This window comes from Pleuronectes platessa, chromosome 4 (assembly GCF_947347685.1).
Source record: "Pleuronectes platessa chromosome 4, fPlePla1.1, whole genome shotgun sequence".
Classification (NCBI taxonomy): Eukaryota; Metazoa; Chordata; class Actinopteri; order Pleuronectiformes; family Pleuronectidae; genus Pleuronectes; species Pleuronectes platessa.
Genome location: NC_070629.1, coordinates 26,673,784 through 26,695,466, shown reverse-complemented (window position 1 = coordinate 26,695,466; position 21,683 = coordinate 26,673,784). Strand labels below are relative to the sequence as shown.

Sequence of the window (21,683 nt, the reverse complement as noted above, 5' to 3'; positions counted from 1 at the left end):
TATAAAACTATTGCTGCCCATGTGAAGAGTGACTAAAATGTAGAAAGCTCAGGAGTACAAGGTCAATTAAGGTCATATTCATCGTCTCATGTGGAGATGAGAGCTTCTAAGTTGTAGATAAAGTCTCATTTGATGTAAAGGAGCTTTTTGTTTGACTGGAATCGACTCTTGGGCTGAAGCTGAAAAGAAATCTGACAAATTTATGGCAACAAAGTTTTACCCTTACATCTAATTTCAGCATTAACTCAACTTTTCTTTTTAAAATGGAGCCGCTTTTTGACAGCAGTGCCTGGTTGAAGTATGACTCTTCAAGTTCTCTTTTAATTCAAGTCATAAATATTCTGATAATGCTTTTTCCTCCAGGGAGGGGCAGCTGTCACCCGAGAACTGGCAGAAGATGTATGGGCGCTGCTCGGGGAACGAGGTCTACCACATCCGTTTGTGTGACAGCAAGTTTTTTGGGGAGTATGATGGAAAAAGCTTCACCTACGCCTCCTTCCACGCACATAAGAAGTAAGTCAAACTTTCACACTCCATGATAATAATTAATCTCATTCCAGTGGTGGCTTTCTTTCAAAGTAAAACACCACGTGTGTTTACTTCCCAGGTATGGTGTGTGTTTGATCGGCGTGAAGAGGGAGGACAACAAGAGCATCCTCCTCAACCCCGGCCCCCGCCACATCATGGCCGCCGCGGACACCTGCTACTACATCAACATCACCAAGGAGGAGAACTCCGCCTTCATCTTCAAACAGGAGGAGAAGCACAGCAAAGGTCTGTCGGTCTCCGGCCTCTACGACGCCCCCTCCAGGCTGCCCGTGCACAGCATCATCGCCAGCATGGGTGAGAGTGAAACCCCGGACGCAGAACAGATAAATGATTTTCAGTAGATTAAGCTATTGATGATGAAAGAAAACGGGAAGATGGAAGATCATATTTACAGTTTGCACAAGTAACGAGTCAGGTGGCAGATGCTTGTGTTTGATTGGCTGAGAGGGTTTTCGAGTTAGAAGAGAAATGGATGCTTTGTGGTTGTTTATTTAATCCAAGCTGCACTCACAGAGAACGCCTCTGAACGGGGGGGGGGGGGCTGCCTGGGTGTGATGCTCTCACTGACTGTTATGCATGAATCTTTTTCTTACATGCTTTTTTACTTTGACGGCTGAAATTATTGTGTTGTGCTTTTTCTATGACCTGTGAAAGTTGATCAGGCCACTTCATATGGTAAGTTTGTGCATGGCGCATCACTTTCTCTCTCTTATTTACTACTTTTCATAATTAACATTTATAGTTTATTGTTATTGTTGTAGCACGGGGCTATTGACGTTTTCATCTCTGTTCAACTAACACTTAGCTCTTTTGTGATATTTGTTTTCAGTATTTATCTTTATCTAATATGCATGATATATTTTTGGTACATAGACATCATATTACAAACTATAGCCCAATAGATTTATCTATCTATCGGCTGATATGAGCCTTTCACAGACGTTTCAGTATCAGTGTTTGTTTGCAGATATGCGCTGATAAGAAAATCTTTATTTGAAGAATAGACATTGCAGAAAATATGCCAGATTATATTTTACATGCAAAAATGTTTTGTAATTCCTTAATTCAAGTCAGAGTCATGTTTTATTTATAGTTATTTTTCATTTATGTTCTGGCCAAATTGATGACGACATCTAGGGAATTCAATATATAAATATTAACCCCTTAATATCAGCTTCTTCCCCAAAAATGCATATTTTCCGGGCTCTATCACACTGATATGATATATGCTACTGGCATAGTTTGTGAAAAACAAAGTGTCAGCGCTGCTTGCATGCCATTCGTAAAGTACAAGGCCGTGATTCAGAAAGCAATACGTTTTCTCCTCAAGGTCAAGCAGCTGAGCTCAGGGAGGTGTTTTGAATGTGGGTGGATGAGATGCTGAAGTAGCATATATATGGAATATATTATATCCAATATGAAAAGGGCTTTTTCCAGCAGGGGACTGAGATAAAGTGGTCTTGGTCTCATCATGTGCAAACACTCACCGTTGACTTTACAGCACACGGCAGTAAAAGTGCTGCACCTGCTGTTTCTTAATAGCCTTGTTGTTTTCATGCTCGGTGGTAAACAGCGTGATAACGTGTCGTGTGACTTTCAGGAACCGTAGCCATCGACCTCCAGAACCCCGATCCGCCCGAGGAAATCAGTAAGCTGACTTTGCCGACGGAGAACGGAGACGGAAGCCGCAGGCCGAGCATCGCCCCGGTCCTCGAGATCGCCGACTCCTCCGCCATTCTGCCCTGCGACCTCCTCAGCGACCAATCAGAGGATGAGACCAACCAGTCAGACGAGGAGGGCTCTGTCGGGTCAGAGTAAGTGATGTAGATTCGGTGAAAGTGTCACACAATGTGGCTCCGAGCATGAGAGATCCGGTGGCTTTGTCCCGAACAGTAGATCTTGTCGTGCAGCAGTAAAAAGTGAAATGTCCTCAAAGGGCAAGTGTCACGTTCTCTGCGTTTGATTGATCTCACTCGCCCACTAGCGCTCTCGTTGGGTGCAAGAGGAGAGATGGATGTGTTTGAGATTAAGTGTGTAATCTATGTGTCATGATGCTGCAGAGGTGCAGAGGTGTCAGTGATGAATGTGCAAGTCATGACTGGGCTGTCCTCAATTTCCTCCTCAGTGAGGCTTATGTTGTGTCCTTGCATAAATCCTGATCCTTCCACTCTCGGCTGTCAACCTGCCAGACTTACTGTCGCCACGATGGTCCAGCCAGTCCAAGGAATCACTTTATCTCACCAGATTGTTCCCGTCTTCTGAGGCTTTATACGGTTTCATCAGATGATATAAGTTCACGACTGGGTTCTGGGCAGCGTTTGTTGGACCCAGACATCTCTGGGTCTCATAAACTAAAAGACAGAACCTGCCCCTCCCCACCTCTCAGCCTCTTATTACTGCAATCCATTGCGCTTGAGTAGTTTTAAGGACTTTTAGGAAGCTGTTGCCAGAAAGCAAAATAAAACTCAAGGTCCCACAGCGCCAGCATGTGGTGATGGGGAGGATTTTTTTCTCGAAACAAACTCACAATCCCTCTTACTGGCAAACTATAGGGGGCAGCGTGAGAGCGATGAGGGTAATTACAGCTGACAAATTACAATTCAGGGGACACACAACCCAATTGACACTCAAAATAAAAAGAAAACATTGTAATTGTTGGTGTAGTTGGAATGGAGCGGGGGGAGGAAGTCCTCCAGAATTATAAACACGAGCAATTTGAACACAACAGCTGCAGAAGCTAATTATGAACTGGAAAGTAGAAACAGTGTGATGTCGGCAGATCGTGGTGTTAAATGATTTAATAAAACATGGGATTCAGGGATTCTTGTGATGTGAAAACACTTCTCTCTCTGTGTATCAGTACTTTCTCTTAAATTCATTTTGAAGATAGATGATGCTACTGTTGGAGAACAACTATTAAAATCACGATATATATATTCACCAGTTTTTGCTCCAGTTCTTCACACGTCTCACTGACGATGCTGTGAAAGTTTAATCACAGTACGTGTTTCTCCTCCATCAGTTTTGTGAAGGGCTACCCTCCGAACTCGCCCTACATCGGCAGCTCTCCCACCCTGTGCCACCTCCTGCCACAGAAGGCTCCGTTCTGCTGCCTTCGCCTCGACAAGGTGAAGTCACCTGCACGAAAACACAATAACAGCGCAAACCCACATCACTTAAAAACACACAGTAAAAAATATTGGTATAGGTTCGATTTATGAGTCCCATATTTAAAGTTTCTCATAATTCCCTGAACATTAGCTGGTATTTATCTCTGAGTTATAAGAAACACTGATGAATGTTGTTACAAATCTAATTAAAAAAAAAAGCTGCAAACATTAGTCATAACTGATTATAGCTGTTTATTGAACAAAGAAATAGGAAATTATATTCAGGAGGTGAAAGACGCTTCATATCATCAACAGATGTCGGGATCCAACTGAGTTTCTCATTTCATGATTAGATTGAAATTGGCCACCTGGAGTTTTTTAATCATCATTATTATTCCATTATTTTCTCATTTGTGAAAATGAGGCGGACACATCTCGTGTTTATTAAAGCATAAACTGCTGAGTAGGAGATATTTTATAGCAGTACACAGTCTGTTTTTTGTGGTGAAACCTAAAACTTTCTGAAAACTTTCAGGTGACTATTGTTGCCTTTAACACAAGAATTCAAACCTAGCAATGGCAACATACACTTAATACCTTTTATTGAAACTTCTTGTAAGACTTCACAGCATGCCTGATCTTATATGAGTAACAGAGGATTGTACTTTCTAGTAAAACTGTAAAGACTCGATGTGTCTGCTCAGATCTTTGTACAGATGTGATCTGACTGACCTCTGGTTGACGTGTCTCTCTTGTCCAGGGCTGCACACATAGCAGCTTCGTGGACGCTAAAGCATACGGCTTCAAGAACAAGCTGATCATAGTGTCCGCTGAGATGGCGGGAAACGGCCTCTACAACTTCATTGTCCCCCTGCGTGCGTACTATCGGCCCAGGAAGGAGCTCAACCCCATAGTGCTGCTGCTGGATAACGCGTAAGACTATTCAACCTCCCTGATTTTCCATTATCATTATTAGTATTAGTAGCAGTGGAAAATGGAATCTATGTTTGCCTGATTGTGTGTAAGAGTATATTTGTATATTTTATTGGTTGCCTGCGGTTTTGAAATTGATTTTTTGTTTTTTAAAGCTCCAGTGGTAACACAACCTAATTGCTTTCGGTAGAAAATTGGAACTATAGCTCTAGGATAGTGACAAAAATAAGTTTTTCATTATTGATAAACAAAAGTTCTCTGTGCATGAGAAAGTCTAAGCATGTGTCTGCACCTTTTTGTTCTAAATCACGCTGGGTTTCATTAACTTAGCTCTGCAGAGCCATGGAAGGTTTTAGGAAATTTCTAATACAACGTGTCTCACAAAGAAAACAAGTCTGTGCTGCTCCTTCATGATGTTTCCTGTTTTGCCCTGCAGGCCAGACAACCACTTCTTAGAGGCCATTTGCTGCTTTCCAATGGTTTACTTCATGGCTGGCACCATCGATAAGTATGTGTTAGGACTATAAAAGCCTGCTCTATCAATTAGATAATTAAATGATGTTTATATCAGTAGTTTTACATTTTGTAATACATTAATACAGCTACCGGCGAGACAGATCAGTATTGGCACAATGTTTTATAATCTGAAGTATTTTGTTAAACCTGCCTGTAAGAATAGATCTCAAATATGAACTAGTTTGTGTGGTGTAAACCAGACATGCTTCTAGTGCATTTTCCTGCAGCTCCACCATGTTCTAAAGAACGGAGGAGATTTCTTGCAAAGTTCCCACAAAGGTTCCTGCAGCAGAAATGCAGCTCGAATATAAACTTGTAGGGAACTGGTGCAACAGTTTTCCTGTTTTCATCAGAAGAATGTATTTAACATTGAAGATTGATGTTATACTGTTGCTATCAAGAAGAGACGATGTGTTTGATGACATGTCTTGAATTAACACAAACTGCATTTAGCCTGGACAACCTGCTGCAGTGTGGGATCATCTACGCCGACAACTTGGTGGTTGTGGATAAAGAGAGCACCATGTGCGCTGAGGAGGACTACATGGCCGACGCCAAGACCATCGTCAACGTCCAGACTATGTTCAGGTAAAGACACAGATGAGCAGGGTAGAAAAGCACCATAAACACTGAATCCTGCCAGTGGATGTTTGTGCACGAGCTGGCATTTGCTGGATTCTGCTTAATTTTTTTCTTAGAGCAAATGTTTGTTTTTCTGCCAAAACAAAAAAGGAATTTGTCTCTTTTCCAAAGTTCTGAAGCTGCTCTATAATTCAACAGCTGAGAATTAAAAACATGAATCACTGCCACACCAGACCCCCCCCCCCCCCCCCCTCCCGAAGCACATCTCATCTCTCCAGTGACATCCCTCTCTCTCTTTGTCTCCCCCACCCTCAGGTTGTTCCCCAGCCTCAGCATCATCACTGAGCTCACGCACCCGTCCAACATGAGGTTCATGCAGTTCAGAGCCAAGGACTGCTACTCACTCGCTCTCTCCAAGCTGGAGAAGGTTGGTGCTTCTCGTGGACTCGTGTAGAGACGCCCAGGCTTTGACTCACTCTCCTGGATGAAACTCTACGATCACTTCCATGTTTCATCCATGTGTCTAAAAGACAAATCATAGCTGTATTATAGAAGATAGCTTGTAATGTTGTAAGAACCTCGTATTGTACAGTCAACTCCAAGTATTCGTATTCATAGGTTATATTATACTTTTGATTTGTGTTTACCAGGTTCTTCTGTGCAAGCAGGACCACTATGGGAATATTTTTCATCCAATCTCCTGTTGCCTTTTTTTATTATTTCACAAAAACACACTTGAATACATGGACAAAGGCCAAAACCTGTTAAATGTTGACTATTATATTTGGCATTTTTTAGCAGTAAACGTATTGAATCTGTTCCAGCAAAAAGAAATTCACTTTCCTCCCAAAATCAAGTCCTAGTTGTAGAAGTATTTAAATTCTTTGTTAAATCTTGGTGCTTTTCCGTGTCTCTGTGGGATTTTCAGTTCTGTAAATGAAGCGAATAAAACACGACACCATGAACTGATGAAGAGGATCAGTTGTATGTGGAGTTAAGGAAGAAATCCAAGAAGTGACAGAATATAAACCAAACTTTTACCAAAGTTACAGATATAGTCGTTTCTTCAACTTTCACAATCTTTAAGAGATGTATCGCTGGAACCAACAGGCTAAATCAGACTCTTTGAAGATTTAACACAAGAGCAATAGTTCAGCATGCAAAAAGGATCAGGTGAGATTTTAACATCTTGTCGCTCTGTTTCTCAAATGTTTGTATCTGTTTTATTTCCAGATAGAGCGAGATAAGGGCTCCAACCTGGCCTTCATGTTCCGCCTGCCGTTTGCTGCAGGCAGGGTTTTCAGTATCAGCATGTTGGATACGCTGCTCTACCAGGTAGGACGGCAGACATCTGAGGCTGAACTTAGGTTTATTATGGATGAATAGATTCAAGGCAAACATCAGTCAAGTCTTAAAAGGCTACATTAAAGAACCACAAAGCAAATGAAGTAAATGGCTGAAAGGTTTGTTGATATTTTTACAATAAAATAAAAAGATATTAAATTTCAATGAAAACGTGGGATCATTTTTAAATAACTGAATAGACTTGATTTTCCCAGATATGTATATGTTGAAATGCCTGAACCCTTTCAAAGTTTTATTCTATTAACATCCCCTATTCTCCTAATATGTTCAGTTCTTAAGCTTCTGTTACTCTATGAACTACTTTTTTCATATAATTCACCCTCTGCTGCATTTTATGCTTTAAAAAGTGCTATAAAGATGTTATTGGATATTTCTTTATGAAAATAGAAGTTAATTAAATGTCTAAATGCAGTTGTCTGTAGAGTTTTTTTGCAGCTGGGCTCCTCTTACTTGTTCATCAACCATCCTTCTCTGTGTCCCGACAGTCATTTGTTAAGGACTACATGATCGGCATCGCGAGGCTCCTGCTCGGTCTGGACACGACGCCTGGCTCTGGGTACCTGTGTGTCGTAAGTATAGAAGTCATGTGTCCAATCGTGTGATTCCTACAGATGAGAGCAGGACGTGTGAATCCACTGGATCCTTGCTCTCTCTCCTCAGATGAAGATCACTGAGGAGGATCTGTGGATCAGGACTTATGGAAGACTCTTCCAGAAACTGTGCTCCTCCAGCGCTGAGATCCCCATCGGGATTTACCGCACCGAGGCGCACATGTTCTCAACCTCAGAGGTAAGCTCACTTTCAGATGCTTCATTTCAGATACCTCTCTTTGGCATCGGCTGTGGCTTCTGGTTTGGCCTTGTCCCTGCTGCATCTTTGACTTATTCTCTCCTAAAGCCGTTTACCTCCGCTGTTTTATTTTTGTTATTTCCTCGCTTTATATATTTTCTTTTCTTTTATTCTCATCTAAAACCTTTTACCTCCATTTTTATTGACATATCATTTCCTTTCTTTATTTCTTTATCCTCTCCTCTTTCTTTCTATTTTCCCTTTTTAATAATCTGGTTTATTTTAATTTCTATCAAGATAACAGGGAAGGAAATTTACATGTTTGGACATCACAGGTTTGGTGCTTACGAGTCAGTGTGATTATTGAAATAGAAACCAGCCCCTTAAATTATGAGATAATTTGGCAGGTTAGGTAAATTACTTGTATAAGAGATATACAGAGAAAGAAAATAAACCTACCGGCTGGTTTTAATTTCCCACTGTTAACTGGTGAAAAAATAGTTATTCCACCATATTAACTATTTCATTTGCTGAGTTTTGAGGCCTTTAATGATCCTGTTTGCTTTGGATGCCCCCATCTTTCATTGCATCTCTTTTTGTTTGGATGTCTGTTTGTCCTTCTCTTGTTTCAGAGCAAGGACAGTTATGCACAGGTAAGGGACAACCGCTTCTTTATGATTTCAGTTTGAACATCCCCTGCTTAAAGTATGCAAAGATGAAAAATACCTTAATGGCTTTTTTCTGGCAATTATTCATATCCAAAGTTTGTAACCATGATTTGTGAGTGTCTTTTGGCTCTTTTAAGTAATTAAAGAAGGACGTGAACACTGTCCCTGTGCTCTCTCAGTCTCAGGTGTCCATCAACGTGGAGCACGGCGAGGAGCAACGGGAGCGCAGAGATATCTGGAAGGAGAAGGTGGCCCACAGGAACTCCACCACCAGCGACCAATCGGAGCACCCGCTGCTGAGGAAGAAGAGCATGCAGTGGGCGCGGCGTCTGAGCAGGAAGAGCGCCAAGCCGCCGAGTCGGACCGAGCGCATCTCGCAGCAGAGACTCAACCTGTACCGACGCTCGGAGCGGCAGGAGCTGTCCGAGCTGGTCAAGAATCGCATGAAGCACCTGGGCCTGCCCACCGTCGGATACGGTCAGTGGATGTTTGGAGAAGCGATAAAATGATGAATTAAAGCTAATTTGTAGTATTTAAAATATATTACGAACAATTAACAAGATTAAATACAGAATAATTAACAATAATAATGTAATTTTGTATATTCCTCTATTTTAATATGATTTATAATTAATCATAATAAATCTGCAAATTAGTAATAATGTAAATTAAAATGTGTGACGCAGATTGGAGTGTCAAAATTTCATTAAGGTCACATCAACTGTGGTGGAAGAAATTATATAATTGTTTGAGTTAAACTTCAGTGGTTGATGACAAAGAATCTAAATAAATATATTCATACTTATGATCATAGATGAGGAAAGTCAGCAGACTAGTTACCAATGGTTAGATTGAACTTTATACATTTAACTTTTCTTTATAACTGTGACTCGGTTGTTTTGTCATTTAGCAGCAAAATAGCAACATCTCAAGTTATATAAAGTGTGGTATAAATAAACTTTTAATAATAACATATATAGTATATAATATTCATTTCAATGTGCTTCACAAAGAGAGATGAATTAAAAGGCAAGAAAACTAAGTTTATCAGAATCGAAAATTTGAATTATCAACATTAGCTTTAACTAGGTTGAAATATTTAACACAAAAAGGCTTGACACTGCTCATATTTACAAAATAACTGAACTCTGTCTTCTTTAAATGTGATATAAACAGACTTCATAGGTTAGCTGATTCTTTTGCTCCTCCCACTGAGTCTTCTCTCAGCCAATTAGATTATTTCTGCCGCAAGATCAGTGCTGTGATCGAGAAACGTACTTAGAAACTCCAATCTGTGTCCCAGTCATTCTATCTCATCCCATCTACAGTATAAGGATTCGTTGCTGCGGGTCTTAACTGATCATGAACATCGCACTTCATTATCATGAACCATCAGAAAACATCATCTTCTTAAACACATCTAACTCCTCCTCCATGTTCCATACGCCCCCTGAACACCACCACATGGCCACGAGCACACCAACAACCAGGAACGCAACATGCATGGAGATGCAGGAGCACTAAACCTTTTCTCAATTGCATTTTTACCACAGACTGCAATTGCCTGCATTCTCCGCTGCTCACTTCTCCACCTTTTGGTTTCCTCTTCTTCTACTTCATTTTCTCTCCTCCCAGCTTCATGCTTTCAAAAAAAGAAAAGGCAGAATCATGCTCCAGATGTGTTGCACTTGCCAAATAGTATGTAACGTGTCAATTGAATACGTTTCAGGAAGAGCCTCAAAAGATCCAGATCTTCCTAACAACCATGAATGTCAGTGAGGATCATTGCAACGTGTGATAGATGAATAATTTGGAAGTGATTCTGTGCACACACACTCTAACGCATGGCTTCTTTGCATTGCTCTCACCCCCTCCAAGAGTTCTTAGAGTTGTGAAACTGCAAAATGCATTCGCTGCCTGCCTGATCTTTTATTTTGTTCTTTTTCTTGTGTTCCCTCCCCGTCCGCTGTTCCTCCCCCTTTTCTCTCTCTTTCTCTCTCTGACTCTACTCTCTTCCCTCCTTTCGGCTTGTAGAGGACGTTTCTAATCTCACTGCGAGCGATGTCATGAATCGAGTAAATCTAGGATATTTGCAAGGTAATTTCTGTGCTGTTTATACCTCTCATCTACAACATGTGTGGTGGTTCCCGTCCTGTGGAGAAAGAATTTCTTTCTTTCACCAGCATCCATTAAAGACTAGTGCACGGAATTTAGCCACAGAATTAGAGAATATAGAAGATGTTTGTCTTCTTCTCACTTTTCCTTGTCTTGTTATACTAAACATTTAATTATAAATGGAACCAATCAGGACATTAACAGTGAATGCCGTTGCTTAGAGTTGCAGGACATTTCAGAGCACCCGTATACAGAGAGGACCAGGCCGGCAGGTTAGCCCGTTGATCACAGTTCTGCAACTTTTACTGCATGAGTGTGTGTATGTTTGTGTGCGGTATGAGTGTGTGTTTGCGTGTTTGTGTGTGTGTGTGTATGTGTGTGTGTGTGTGTGTCCTGCCAGAGTTAGCGGTAGCTCAGCAGCCAATCTATCTCGCTCTACTATCTGTCTCTCTATCTGGTCTTCTCTCTGCATTGTGTTCCTGTGAGCTGACGTCCCAAATGGCAAAAAGAGAACGGCAGGGCAAAGAGTATGGCTTACAGAGTGGAGCGGAACACATTATGTCTGTGGATGGAAGGTTACATGTGTGAATATATATAGAATTATGTGAATCAGGTAGAAGATACAGAGCTGGGAGGAGGAGAGGAGAGTTCTTCACCTTCACTAGTTTGTTATATCACAACGTTTTATCATTTTATACGATGGCCACTTAGACACATAAAAATAAAAGCAGGGTTTCAGTCGTCAGGTTAATTCCTTAGAGTTTGCTCTGTTTTGCTCGTTACACTGAAAGATAAATGTTAATATGCTGGATGGCAGTTTAACATAGTTTGCAGTAAAAGATAAAGTATATGAACCCTTTGGAATTAACGATGATAACACGATCACTGTGTAAAGATGGACAACATGAGCAGTAGTTCCTTTCACATTTTCAAGTTCAAAGTTTGTTTTTAAATAGTTATTTGATGCTATAAACAACACAGTGTATGTATCGAAGGAGCCTTGATTTGTCGTCCATCTTTATATACAGTCTATGGTCTGGATTTGAAAAGTAAAGCCTCTTCCGGCGGCTGCAGATCAGACCTCCACAACGTTCAGGAGGAACAATTTGGATTGTTCCTCCCACACAACAGCTTCAGCTCAGATATATTTTTAGGATGTCTGGGATGAGTATCCCTGCCGGGTTAGATGGGACCTACTGTGCTCATAACCAGCTCTTTATTGTTATTCTGAGTCTCTTTGCATGATTCACAGTTCAAAAAGTCCTTCTTTATCTCAGAATGCCTCTCGTTCAGTTGAGCCTCTGACTGAAACAGCCCATATTAGCTCAGGCCTCCTTCAAAACTGTCTTTTGATTGGCCGGACGTCCAGAAGCCTCCGTATGTTCTGCTGTCGACAAACAACTGCACAGTTCATTGAGAATGGTGGAGTTATTCAAGTAGAGTGCTTTGGGAGAATACGCTGGGCTCCTGCTGACATCATGGTGTTAGGTACCTTGATAAACCTAAGAATTCATTTAACCTTGATGAAAGCGAGCTGACGGGGCCCAGAGGCACAAACCCTCTAATCTCGTTTCATCGATCGGACTCATGACTCCGGACTGGAATTTGCTTTTGTGGAATTTTCCTGTCTACACTGATAAAAGTGTAAAAATAGACTGTGATTCTTCTCAGTCATAACTTAGATGAAGATCTGAATATATATTTTAGGTAAAGTTGTAAATCAAAGCAGATAATTCCAAAGGATTCACTTACTGTAGGACAATACACTGAAGGATGATGTTTATCTTGTCAGTAAGTAATAGGACAGGAAAACGTTTTTTGCCTTTGTCCTCCAGCACATTGCAAAAACTAAACAGCAAATATTGATTTTTAATACAACTACTATTACAACAACAAAATCGCTGAGTACAAATCCACTATTCACATGAGTCACATGCAACACACGCAGAAAACCACAGTGAATCAATCGCAACAAGTAGCTGTTCAAGAAAACTTGCCCATACTTACATAAGAAAAGACAAAGTAAAAGCATAACAATCCTGTTGTGGTGTTTAAAATCATCAAGTTTAATATAATATTTAAATGAAAATGACAGGCACAGAAGACAACAAGAAATTAAACTGTTCCTTGTTCTCTCACAAGAGTGTAGCATCCACATTTGTCACTTTAGATGTTGTTACTCTTTTATATCTTATCTTTAAATTTTAGAATATGGAAGTAATTTGATAAGTTAAATATGCTTTATATTTGGCTTTTAGGACTTTTTCGCAGTAAAGAACCAGACTGTAGCCATCTCATCTCTTATTGAGTTTTGCAAAGAAATCAATAATCGTTTGATTGTGTTAATCTAATGTTCTGGATAACAGAGCATCAACAGATGTATATGTGAGATGTCTTTTCTTCCTCTAATTGCACCAAACTTCTAGCCACTGATTCAGAGTCTTCCCTGTGGCCATGGTATAATCAATATTTAATGCAGAGTAGTCAAGTTCCAGGTGAAGTCCCACCGGCAGGTTGACCTCTTCCACTCTCACACTCCCGATGTGTTCCGCTTCACTCTGCGTCTGGTTTGAGTCGCGCTGCCTTCGGTCCAGTCTGACGGATGCTGGAGCATGTCCTCTGTGTCTGTGGGTGTGCCACCCAGGGGGGGGGGGGGGGGGGGGGGGGGGGTTGTGTGGGGCGGGCCGAGTGTCGTCAGTTGGCATGGCAGCCTGCCGCCTTGGTGGAATGCGGTGGACGTCGATATGTTGCGTAGCCGCGGACGCTGTCTGCATGCTGGCTCTGAAGTTCTGAAGCTGCGCATGGGATCCTGTTTGAGTCAGCAGGCAGCATGGGCCCCCCCCCCCCCCCCCTTCCTCCACAGAGTGCCCTGTCAGTAACGGTTAGCCCTTCTCTCTCCTCCACCCCGCCTGGCTTTATAAAGGGCCACACGCAGGTGGGTTGTCATGAAGACACACGTGCCCTCCTCTCCCTTCCTCTGTCCATCACACAACACAAGGAGGAGCCGCTGCCAGAGAGCAATCATTCATATACACAGACACAAATCAGACACACACACACACACACACACACACACACAGTAATATGACTCATCTGAAGAATCGATGATCAAGGTTTCCTCTTATTGCATAAACTATATAAATAGTGCAAAATCGTTTCCATGGTTGGTTGACTTACATAAAAGTGAAATAAAAAAAGTTTTCATTTTTAAGATCTAATAAATATTAAACACAAAAACAATTTGCATAGACCTGTAGATAATGTTTTGTGAATACTGAAATCAATTTATCACTCTACTTAAAAATCTGATTTAATTGCATTTTACAAATAAAAAACTCTTAATTCTAAATAAACATCTGTTCAATTGTTATTATTTAATTGTTTGATACCAAAATAGAAGAAAAGTTAAATAGCTTGTTTATTGTGTCCTGTTGGTTTTTCAGCTCTGTGGATTTGTAGTTTTAAGGTTATAGTTTTTCTGCACAATCATCAGTGACAGTGTAAACTACAACCTGCCACATACTGAACATAAGTAGAGAACAAACCATTTGAACGTCTAAATTAAAGTGAGACACACAAATCTGTGGGGTGGAAAATATACAGGTCCCAACAGAGGGCGCTGTTTGTACATTAGGGTCTTAAACCAAAAGTTAATATTCATTTAAAGCTACTTCCGTCAAACTTTAAATTGATTTTGTTTTGTTTTCTGAGATAATGAATCATGGTTCACTCAGCTTGGCTGTAGATATGATGATGGATACCTTCTGTCACCACCTGTAGTTTGAGAGATTTTAGCTCGGCGACTTCACCTTATCTCCATTTGTCTTTCTGGGATGTTTAAACTCTCAAATATCAACATCAGTTGTCAAAAGTATTAAAAACGTGAAATGTTAGCTGTAGATTTAGCTGTTTATTTCAATGTCACTGTCAATTTGAATCGTAAATTAATCTCCTCAAACAGTTCATGCATAATTTACAGTGAGTCGAGGAAAAGAACATCCTCCAAACTCTTTGTCTCTAAATTTGCTCCCGCCCGGTCTCAGAGTGTTGGTGGTCTTCTTGGCCTCTGTCCTCAGTGGAAGGTTGAAGGAGGGCTGGAGGGCTCATTTCCTGGCTGATGCAGTGTAACATGAGGAGGACGGGGGGGCGGCTCTGAAGGATCTTTTGTGTCTCTTTTACAGACGAGATGAACGACCACCAGAACACGCTGTCGTACGTCCTCATCAATCCTCCTCCCGACACCACGCTGGAGCTCAACGACATCGTGTAAGACTCCCAGCTCGTGCCTCACTGCTCTCTCTCTGTTCGCCTCTGTTCATCCAGTGGACTTCACCTTTTGATTTAGATTTAATGTGAAAACTTGAATGATTTGATGTTTAATTCACAGTTTGAATCCGAGATGAATGTAGAGATACAGAGGTTTGAACCTGAAGAAGGACCAACATCAGAGGAAACTACAACCAGATAAAATAAAATCATTGATCGAAGTTTCCAGGAAAAACATACAACTTTTTAATATTTAAGATTAAATTAGACGAAAGTTTATTATGTGAATGAGCAAACAATATTAAGTCTAATGTTTAAAGTTTGGGTGTAAATATCAATTTGGTTGGTATTCATATCTCTTATCTCTGTTACTTAAAGAATACAAAAACATTCACATGCATAGTTTGCACATTTATGGTGTAATATTCAGGTGTTTAATATGAAAAGTTATTGGGCTTATGCAACTTTAATCATTTGGTTGCGTATTAGTATTTAATTGTGTTTGTAGTATTTGCAGCACAGTTTAGAAAGTGGTTGTGTCTTTTTTTTTGGTTGCTTTTGTTTTTTGTTATCTGAGTGGTTTTCAACTCTCAGGACCAACATAACTTGGTGTTTGAATCGCAGCAACGGTTCCACAGGGAACAATAAATATTAATGAAACCTAATTCCTATAGCACGTATCAGGACAAGGTAACAAAGTGGGAATACGTGAGAATTTAGCAAAACAAAACAAAACAACCTGATACAAAAACAAATCTCTTCCGTTAAAACTGATAATGTGGTCACGTTAGTCTCTATCGCAGACGGCTTCTCCCTCTGCCCTCGTCTGGACTTTCCTGCTAACACTGTGATCTCTAACTTCCTGGTTTACTTTACAGCTCAAGTTTCATCCTACTGTGAAGTCTTCACCCTGGTGCACGGCTCCTGCTCCGTGCTGCCGGATAATGTAGTTGTTTCTGTCTCCAGGTACATTATCCGGTCCGACCCGCTGGCCCACATGCCAGAGGACTCGCAGGTGGGGCAGCCTCGAGGCGCCAGGAACCAACAGGAGTTTGGCACCGAGACGAGAGATGAGACTCACCTCTGAAGCCCCCTCAGCGCTCCACACTCTGACCCTCAACCCTCTCAGCTCCACCCGGGCCGGACGGAGCTCGTTTGTCTCACCAAGATGAAGGCTTGTCTCGGGCCGAGAACGAGCGTCCGCAGTGAATGTGCATTAGGTGTCTCTCTCAGCCTCGGACCTGGAAGCAAGGAATATTTGAAGAGACTGTGCTGAGAGACCTGCTGGTTCCCCACTGAGCTGCTACAGGAGGATGCATGAAGAGTGCCTCGTCATCGACCCCGACTCCCCTCGCACGCCCACGGAACGAGCATGCGTCACGCCCTCGCCAAACCATCTGAGAAGCAGGCACCGCTAACGACTCCCCAACCAGAACTGCGATCGATGTTGTGAGAGGTGTCAAAGTTTTTGAGGGGGTTTTCCCCTCATGCACACAACATCCTTTAAAATCATCACTTCACTCATGCTTTTCTCAAGTGGGGGGGGTTTCCCTTGTGTCCACTTCCTCTACGCCTGTTTCTACCTAAACTCGCAAAAGAACCAAATCTCGGGGGATTCACACCCAGGGATTAAAGGTGTTTGTGCTACAAAAGACTTCTGCCGTTTAGTTAAAAAGATAAACATAGGATTTAACTTTAAACGACAAAACCCTGTGATTAGTCGTTTGGGCGAAATACAGGTTTGTCGCTCAAGTTGTCTTATGTTGTGCTTTACCCTTGTTATGTCAGTAGATGGCGCTAATCAGCTGGGAATTTGTGAGCGACTGGGGTTAGTGGGTACGATTCTCGTAAAGCAAATTACCGGTAGAAATTACACGCAACGTGCAGGTTAGAGATCAAGTTAAATCTTAACAAAACAAATTTACAAATGGAACGCACAACTGTAAAATGTTTTTCGTTTAAATGGCGTCAAAAGGAAACGTGACAGTAAATCTGCTGTTTCATTTCTTTTTATTCCCTCTTTCTTTCTTTGGGCTTTAATCCCTGTCCACCCTCCTGCACAGCTTCAGTCAGGTTTTACAAAGAGAAACATTCTTTCATTCACCCTGAGGTCATAGCACATATGAACTTTCGTTTGGTTTTTATTCTCTTTATCTGACGGGACTTTCATTGTCGTTCTGAGCACAAACTTTTTAACGACACATAATCATCTATGAATATATAACACTTATATCAACCATATTACATCATCCTTTTCACTGTTGTGTCTTTGGAAACTGAACTTTTTCTCGTCGTTGTTGTTGAAAAGTGATTATTGTTAATTTATTCCATCATTTACAATTATTTTTAATCATATCTGCTGCGCTGTTTGTGCCATTTCCTTTTCACTTGATTTATTATATTTTAACATTATGTATTTTAAAAGAAATAGCACATTACCATTATGTGCCACTCTGCATCTATGTCGTGATGTCGGTGTTTATTTTGAAGCCTGACCGATACATGATACATGCAGCTGCATGAGAGAAATCTCAAAATATTACCAGGTTATAAGAGATAAATGTATACAGAATATATATATATATATATATATATATAAAGCTTAAGGCTCTTATTTTGAAACAGGAGACAGGAAGGAATCTTGTTAAATCGTCACGGTCATCATCACAAGCATGATTGGTTGGAAAGACATCATGTGAGAAGAGATGCGTAAATACAGACGTGATCCATATTTCATTATCCAGATAACAACTTATAATACTGTCATGAAATGATCAAATTATCGTACAATGTGTATTATTGATCGGTCGGAAAAATGATCGTGCAAAAACGAACATTATCGTACAACTGGCAGCCGTGAGAGGAGTTAAAAAATACGTAAACTGACATTTTCATCAATCATGGAATATGTCAGTATCGACCTGAAGGAAATCTAGTATCGGTCAGGTGCTAGTATTTGTTTATTTATTCCTTTGAAGTCAATGGTGCATATTAATTTGATCTTTCAGTTTTATAGCTCTCATCATGTTGCAGCAGGAGCAGTAGCAGAACAGTTTTGCACAAATACTGACACCGGCACACTTACGTCTATTTTTATCTTGTAATCGACTGTCAGGTCCAAAAGTCTGACACCACCTGACCCACTCTATTTCCAAAAATGTATTTGGAACGTGCTCGAGCTGAAAATGAAGTGCTCTCCTTTTCCAGATTGTACAGGTCACACTCCATGTGCAGTGTTTATGTTTCTTTTGATCACTTGTCAGCTGCAGGTTTTAGTTCGATCACTGTAAATAGTAACTTTATATATTCATCGCTTGTTCATCGTGTGTTGTTCTGTTTCCGTCTGTGACTCCGTGTGATAACGAGTGAAGGAGGACTTGAACTATGTTTGCACTAAGCTCTGCGAGGAAGTCGAGAGCAAAAGAGCATGACCCTTTAATCTGAATCTGTGCAACACCGCCGACAGTATTCAACCATTCCAGTGAAGCTGAGACGTTGCGACTTCTGTCGATTTGAATTATCTTGCAATTCTTTGCAAACTTACTCTGTGCCATTTTTATTTTTTGTATGTCTAACAAATATCAAGTGGTTGTCAGGGTGAAGAAATCTGGGATCGGCAAAAGTTTATTTAATGTTTTACAATGTATTTTGCGAAGATTCCAGTTAGAGTGAACTCTTTGCTCGGTAGCCCCCCCTACAGGAGAGTCAGTTTACAGGGCAGGAGAGCTGAGGAGTGGAAGTGTGAGCGACCAGTGCTGGATACGATCGGCGTGTGAATCCCGTCATTTAGCGTCTTCCCGGGTCCTCGCTCCACAAAGAAATCACTTCGGACCTCCTGCTGTCATACTCGCAAACAACCACAAGGGGCATGTAAACACTAAAAAGCATGTTTTGATATACGAGCTTGCCAAGAATGAAACATTTTGTACATTTAGCCGGAGATGTCCCGTGATGTCCCGTCGCTAGAGAAACCCATAATCGAGTCAACTGCTTGCAAGTTGCAGCCATTATTTGATACTGTGTATTTATATGAATGGAACATGCATGTCGTCTCGGTGTTACCTCCAGTTTATGATTTCGAGTCATTGTCAAAAGAGGAGTTTGATCCATTTTGTACGATTTCTTATGAGAAGCGAGTTCACTTCTCCACGTATGAAACATGAACAAATAAATGCTGCATGCAGCCAGATCCAACTGATGAGAGCGTGTTGTTATTGAGTCTCATAATTCTGTTTCCTGTTTCCTGTCTGCTCTTGTTTGGATTCATTCCTTTGCTCTGATTCGTTGGAGGAAGATTTAGGGGCTTGATTTTTGATTCAACAACTCGTCCGTCTCACTGAGGTCGGGTCTTCTTGTCCTCATGTCCGTGTGGGCCTGAGTTCCTATATCTTCCATTTGATTTATTTCTTCTTCTTGTCAGAATTAGAAGGATGCTCCACTTTGTTTCCAGTCTTCATCACTTCATCAGAAAACTTCTCACTCTCATTTTGCTCCTCCTCCATTTGACATCTTTCCTGCCTCTGAGTTGCAGTCGGCTTCCAACTCGTTTCTCTCTTCTTTCCGACGCACACACACGCACACACACACACACACACACACACAAGACCACTGCAGAGGAGAGTCGTCAGAAAGAAAGTTGTTAAATGAACTGGAATTTGCAGAGAACCACAAGCACCAGTTACTCCAGTACGTGAAGTGACAGACGTTCCTGTCTCTGTGCCTCCCTGGTGCTATGGGAACAACAGAAGAATCAGCTGAGGCCCCACATTCGTCCATATGTGATGTTTATATTAATATTTACAACTGAAACATTTAAATCTGTATCAAAACACATTGAATCGTTGAAAGTCCTGCAGACAGGTGACTCGGTGCCCAAGAAAGTATATTTGTTACAGACTCACGACCCTGAGCTATAGTTCATATTGATCATGGAGCTGTGGCGCCATCTGTAGGTGAAATACCATGACGTGTGGTGTATAACAGCATAGATATATATATATATATATATATATATATATATATATATAAAGGCTAGATGTCTCGGCCAACGGGGTCGAACGTCCGCAACTGGCGGCCATCTTGCCACAGGCGGCTCGCTCACTCATTACATTGTGATGGTAGTGGTACATGTACTTTTTAAATAACCATAACTTGATAAATTTTCAACCGATTTTTAAACGGTTTGGTTTGTTATAAACGTCAGAGGTGTAGTTATGACACCGCATACATGAATTATGTTATTTTCTAAAAAATAGAATGTTCTAATATAGGTACAAGATTTCCCTTTACAAATATACCACTACCAACACAATGTTATGGGTGGGAGAGCCGCCTGTGGCAAGATGGCCGCCATGTGCGGACGTTCGACTCCGTTGGCCGAGACATCTAGCCTTTTATGTAAATATATATATATATCTATGTATAGCAGGCTAACAACAGTACTTCTTCTTCTCCTATTTATGAATGTTGGCAAACAGCTTCCGGGTGCATTACTGCCACCTTCTGGATTGGAGTGCGTCTCAAAACAGATTCAGGACTAAAACATTAAATTCTCCTTGTAACTCCGACATCTATTAGAAATATAAAAACAATCATGTACTCTACTGAACTCCTCTGCAGCAGTTCTCTAATATTCAGCTCTGTCTGATTAATTTGAAGTGGATATTTAACTTCCTGTCTCCTTTGTTGATATCATTCTAAAACAAAGTATTCTTCAGTGTTTCCATGTATCGTACTAGTTTCCAGTCAATCCAGCAGCACCAAGTTACACACACTTATGAATGATAGTCCTCTAAATGTGTAAGATGTTTTTCAAGAAGATCACCTGACCACATCTTTTCACCCAGTTTCATGTTGATGTCCAGGAGTGTTTTGATAATTTACAGACAAACACAGATTCAACGTGTGACAACATGAAATACAATGATCATATTTCAATAAACTTTAATGAACTGCAAATGCACTGAAGTATTGAATGCATGTAGTACAAAAGAGTAACCATTTACAGTGAGTCATTTAGGACAGTGTACACATTAACAACATATTTTCTTCTTTGTAATGGAAAAAGAAAAGGGAAGTCATCTGATAATCTGCACCACATACTCTGTTCTTATAAATCTCTGTACCACAAATATGTTAGATTTGTACATCTTGATCCACAGTCTTTCCTGACACAATGACAACATCTCTCAACATTCACTGATAATAAAATATCCTGGATCTGCCACTTTACCCAATCGATTTCTCTCACCCCCGTCCCCTTCCTGCACCATTTGGTATAAATGGCTGATAAATTAATAAACAAAGATACATGGGTGAAAACATCACTTCCTTTGCAGATGTAAATATCAATGACAGTCACATGAAGAACAGAAACGTGGGTACTTCAACAAATGTTGTTGACCATGTACTGCATCAATGATATAGTGATGTCTCCTCAATGGGATATTTTCCACATTCAGTTACAGAGATGCAGCTAATGCAAATGTACACAATCTCTCTTGTGTAGATGTAAGTGATGAACCTGTCTGTAGTTCACTGCTTTGTGAAGTTATTGAAGTCTGCTACTCGTCAGTGGTGATGGAACTTCATAAAGAATTGAACTACAACAAGGTTCATCACTTTTTTGTCCCCCTGAAACATTTCCAGTGTCGTTTTCGCTAACTGTTGTGTCTTTATTTAATGAAACAATAACTAAGTAACAACTTCTTTGAAACACTAGAGCAAATCGAATCCCTCTCCTGTTGCCATGGTGTGGCTTCTCAACTGGATGTATTCTCCTGTGGACTTT

General features: G+C 40.8%; 1 protein-coding gene across 1 annotated transcript in view; it reads left to right on the top strand.

Moving 5' to 3' along the window:
• The window catches only part of LOC128437891 (potassium channel subfamily T member 1), a 66,676-nt gene extending 47,589 nt beyond the window's left edge, over positions 1-19,087 (top strand). The window contains exons 18-33 of the mRNA XM_053420179.1: positions 364-513; positions 608-843; positions 1,204-1,224; positions 2,150-2,363; positions 3,572-3,677; positions 4,420-4,592; positions 5,029-5,100; positions 5,562-5,696; positions 6,006-6,117; positions 6,924-7,025; positions 7,541-7,624; positions 7,716-7,844; positions 8,477-8,497; positions 8,692-8,989; positions 14,809-14,893; positions 15,860-19,087. Of these exons, the coding sequence (XP_053276154.1) occupies positions 364-513; positions 608-843; positions 1,204-1,224; positions 2,150-2,363; positions 3,572-3,677; positions 4,420-4,592; positions 5,029-5,100; positions 5,562-5,696; positions 6,006-6,117; positions 6,924-7,025; positions 7,541-7,624; positions 7,716-7,844; positions 8,477-8,497; positions 8,692-8,989; positions 14,809-14,893; positions 15,860-15,980 (2,059 nt within the window). The 3' untranslated portion in view covers positions 15,981-19,087. The remainder of the gene's footprint in view (positions 1-363; positions 514-607; positions 844-1,203; positions 1,225-2,149; positions 2,364-3,571; positions 3,678-4,419; positions 4,593-5,028; positions 5,101-5,561; positions 5,697-6,005; positions 6,118-6,923; positions 7,026-7,540; positions 7,625-7,715; positions 7,845-8,476; positions 8,498-8,691; positions 8,990-14,808; positions 14,894-15,859) is intronic.
• Positions 19,088-21,683: the final 2,596 nt, after the last annotated feature.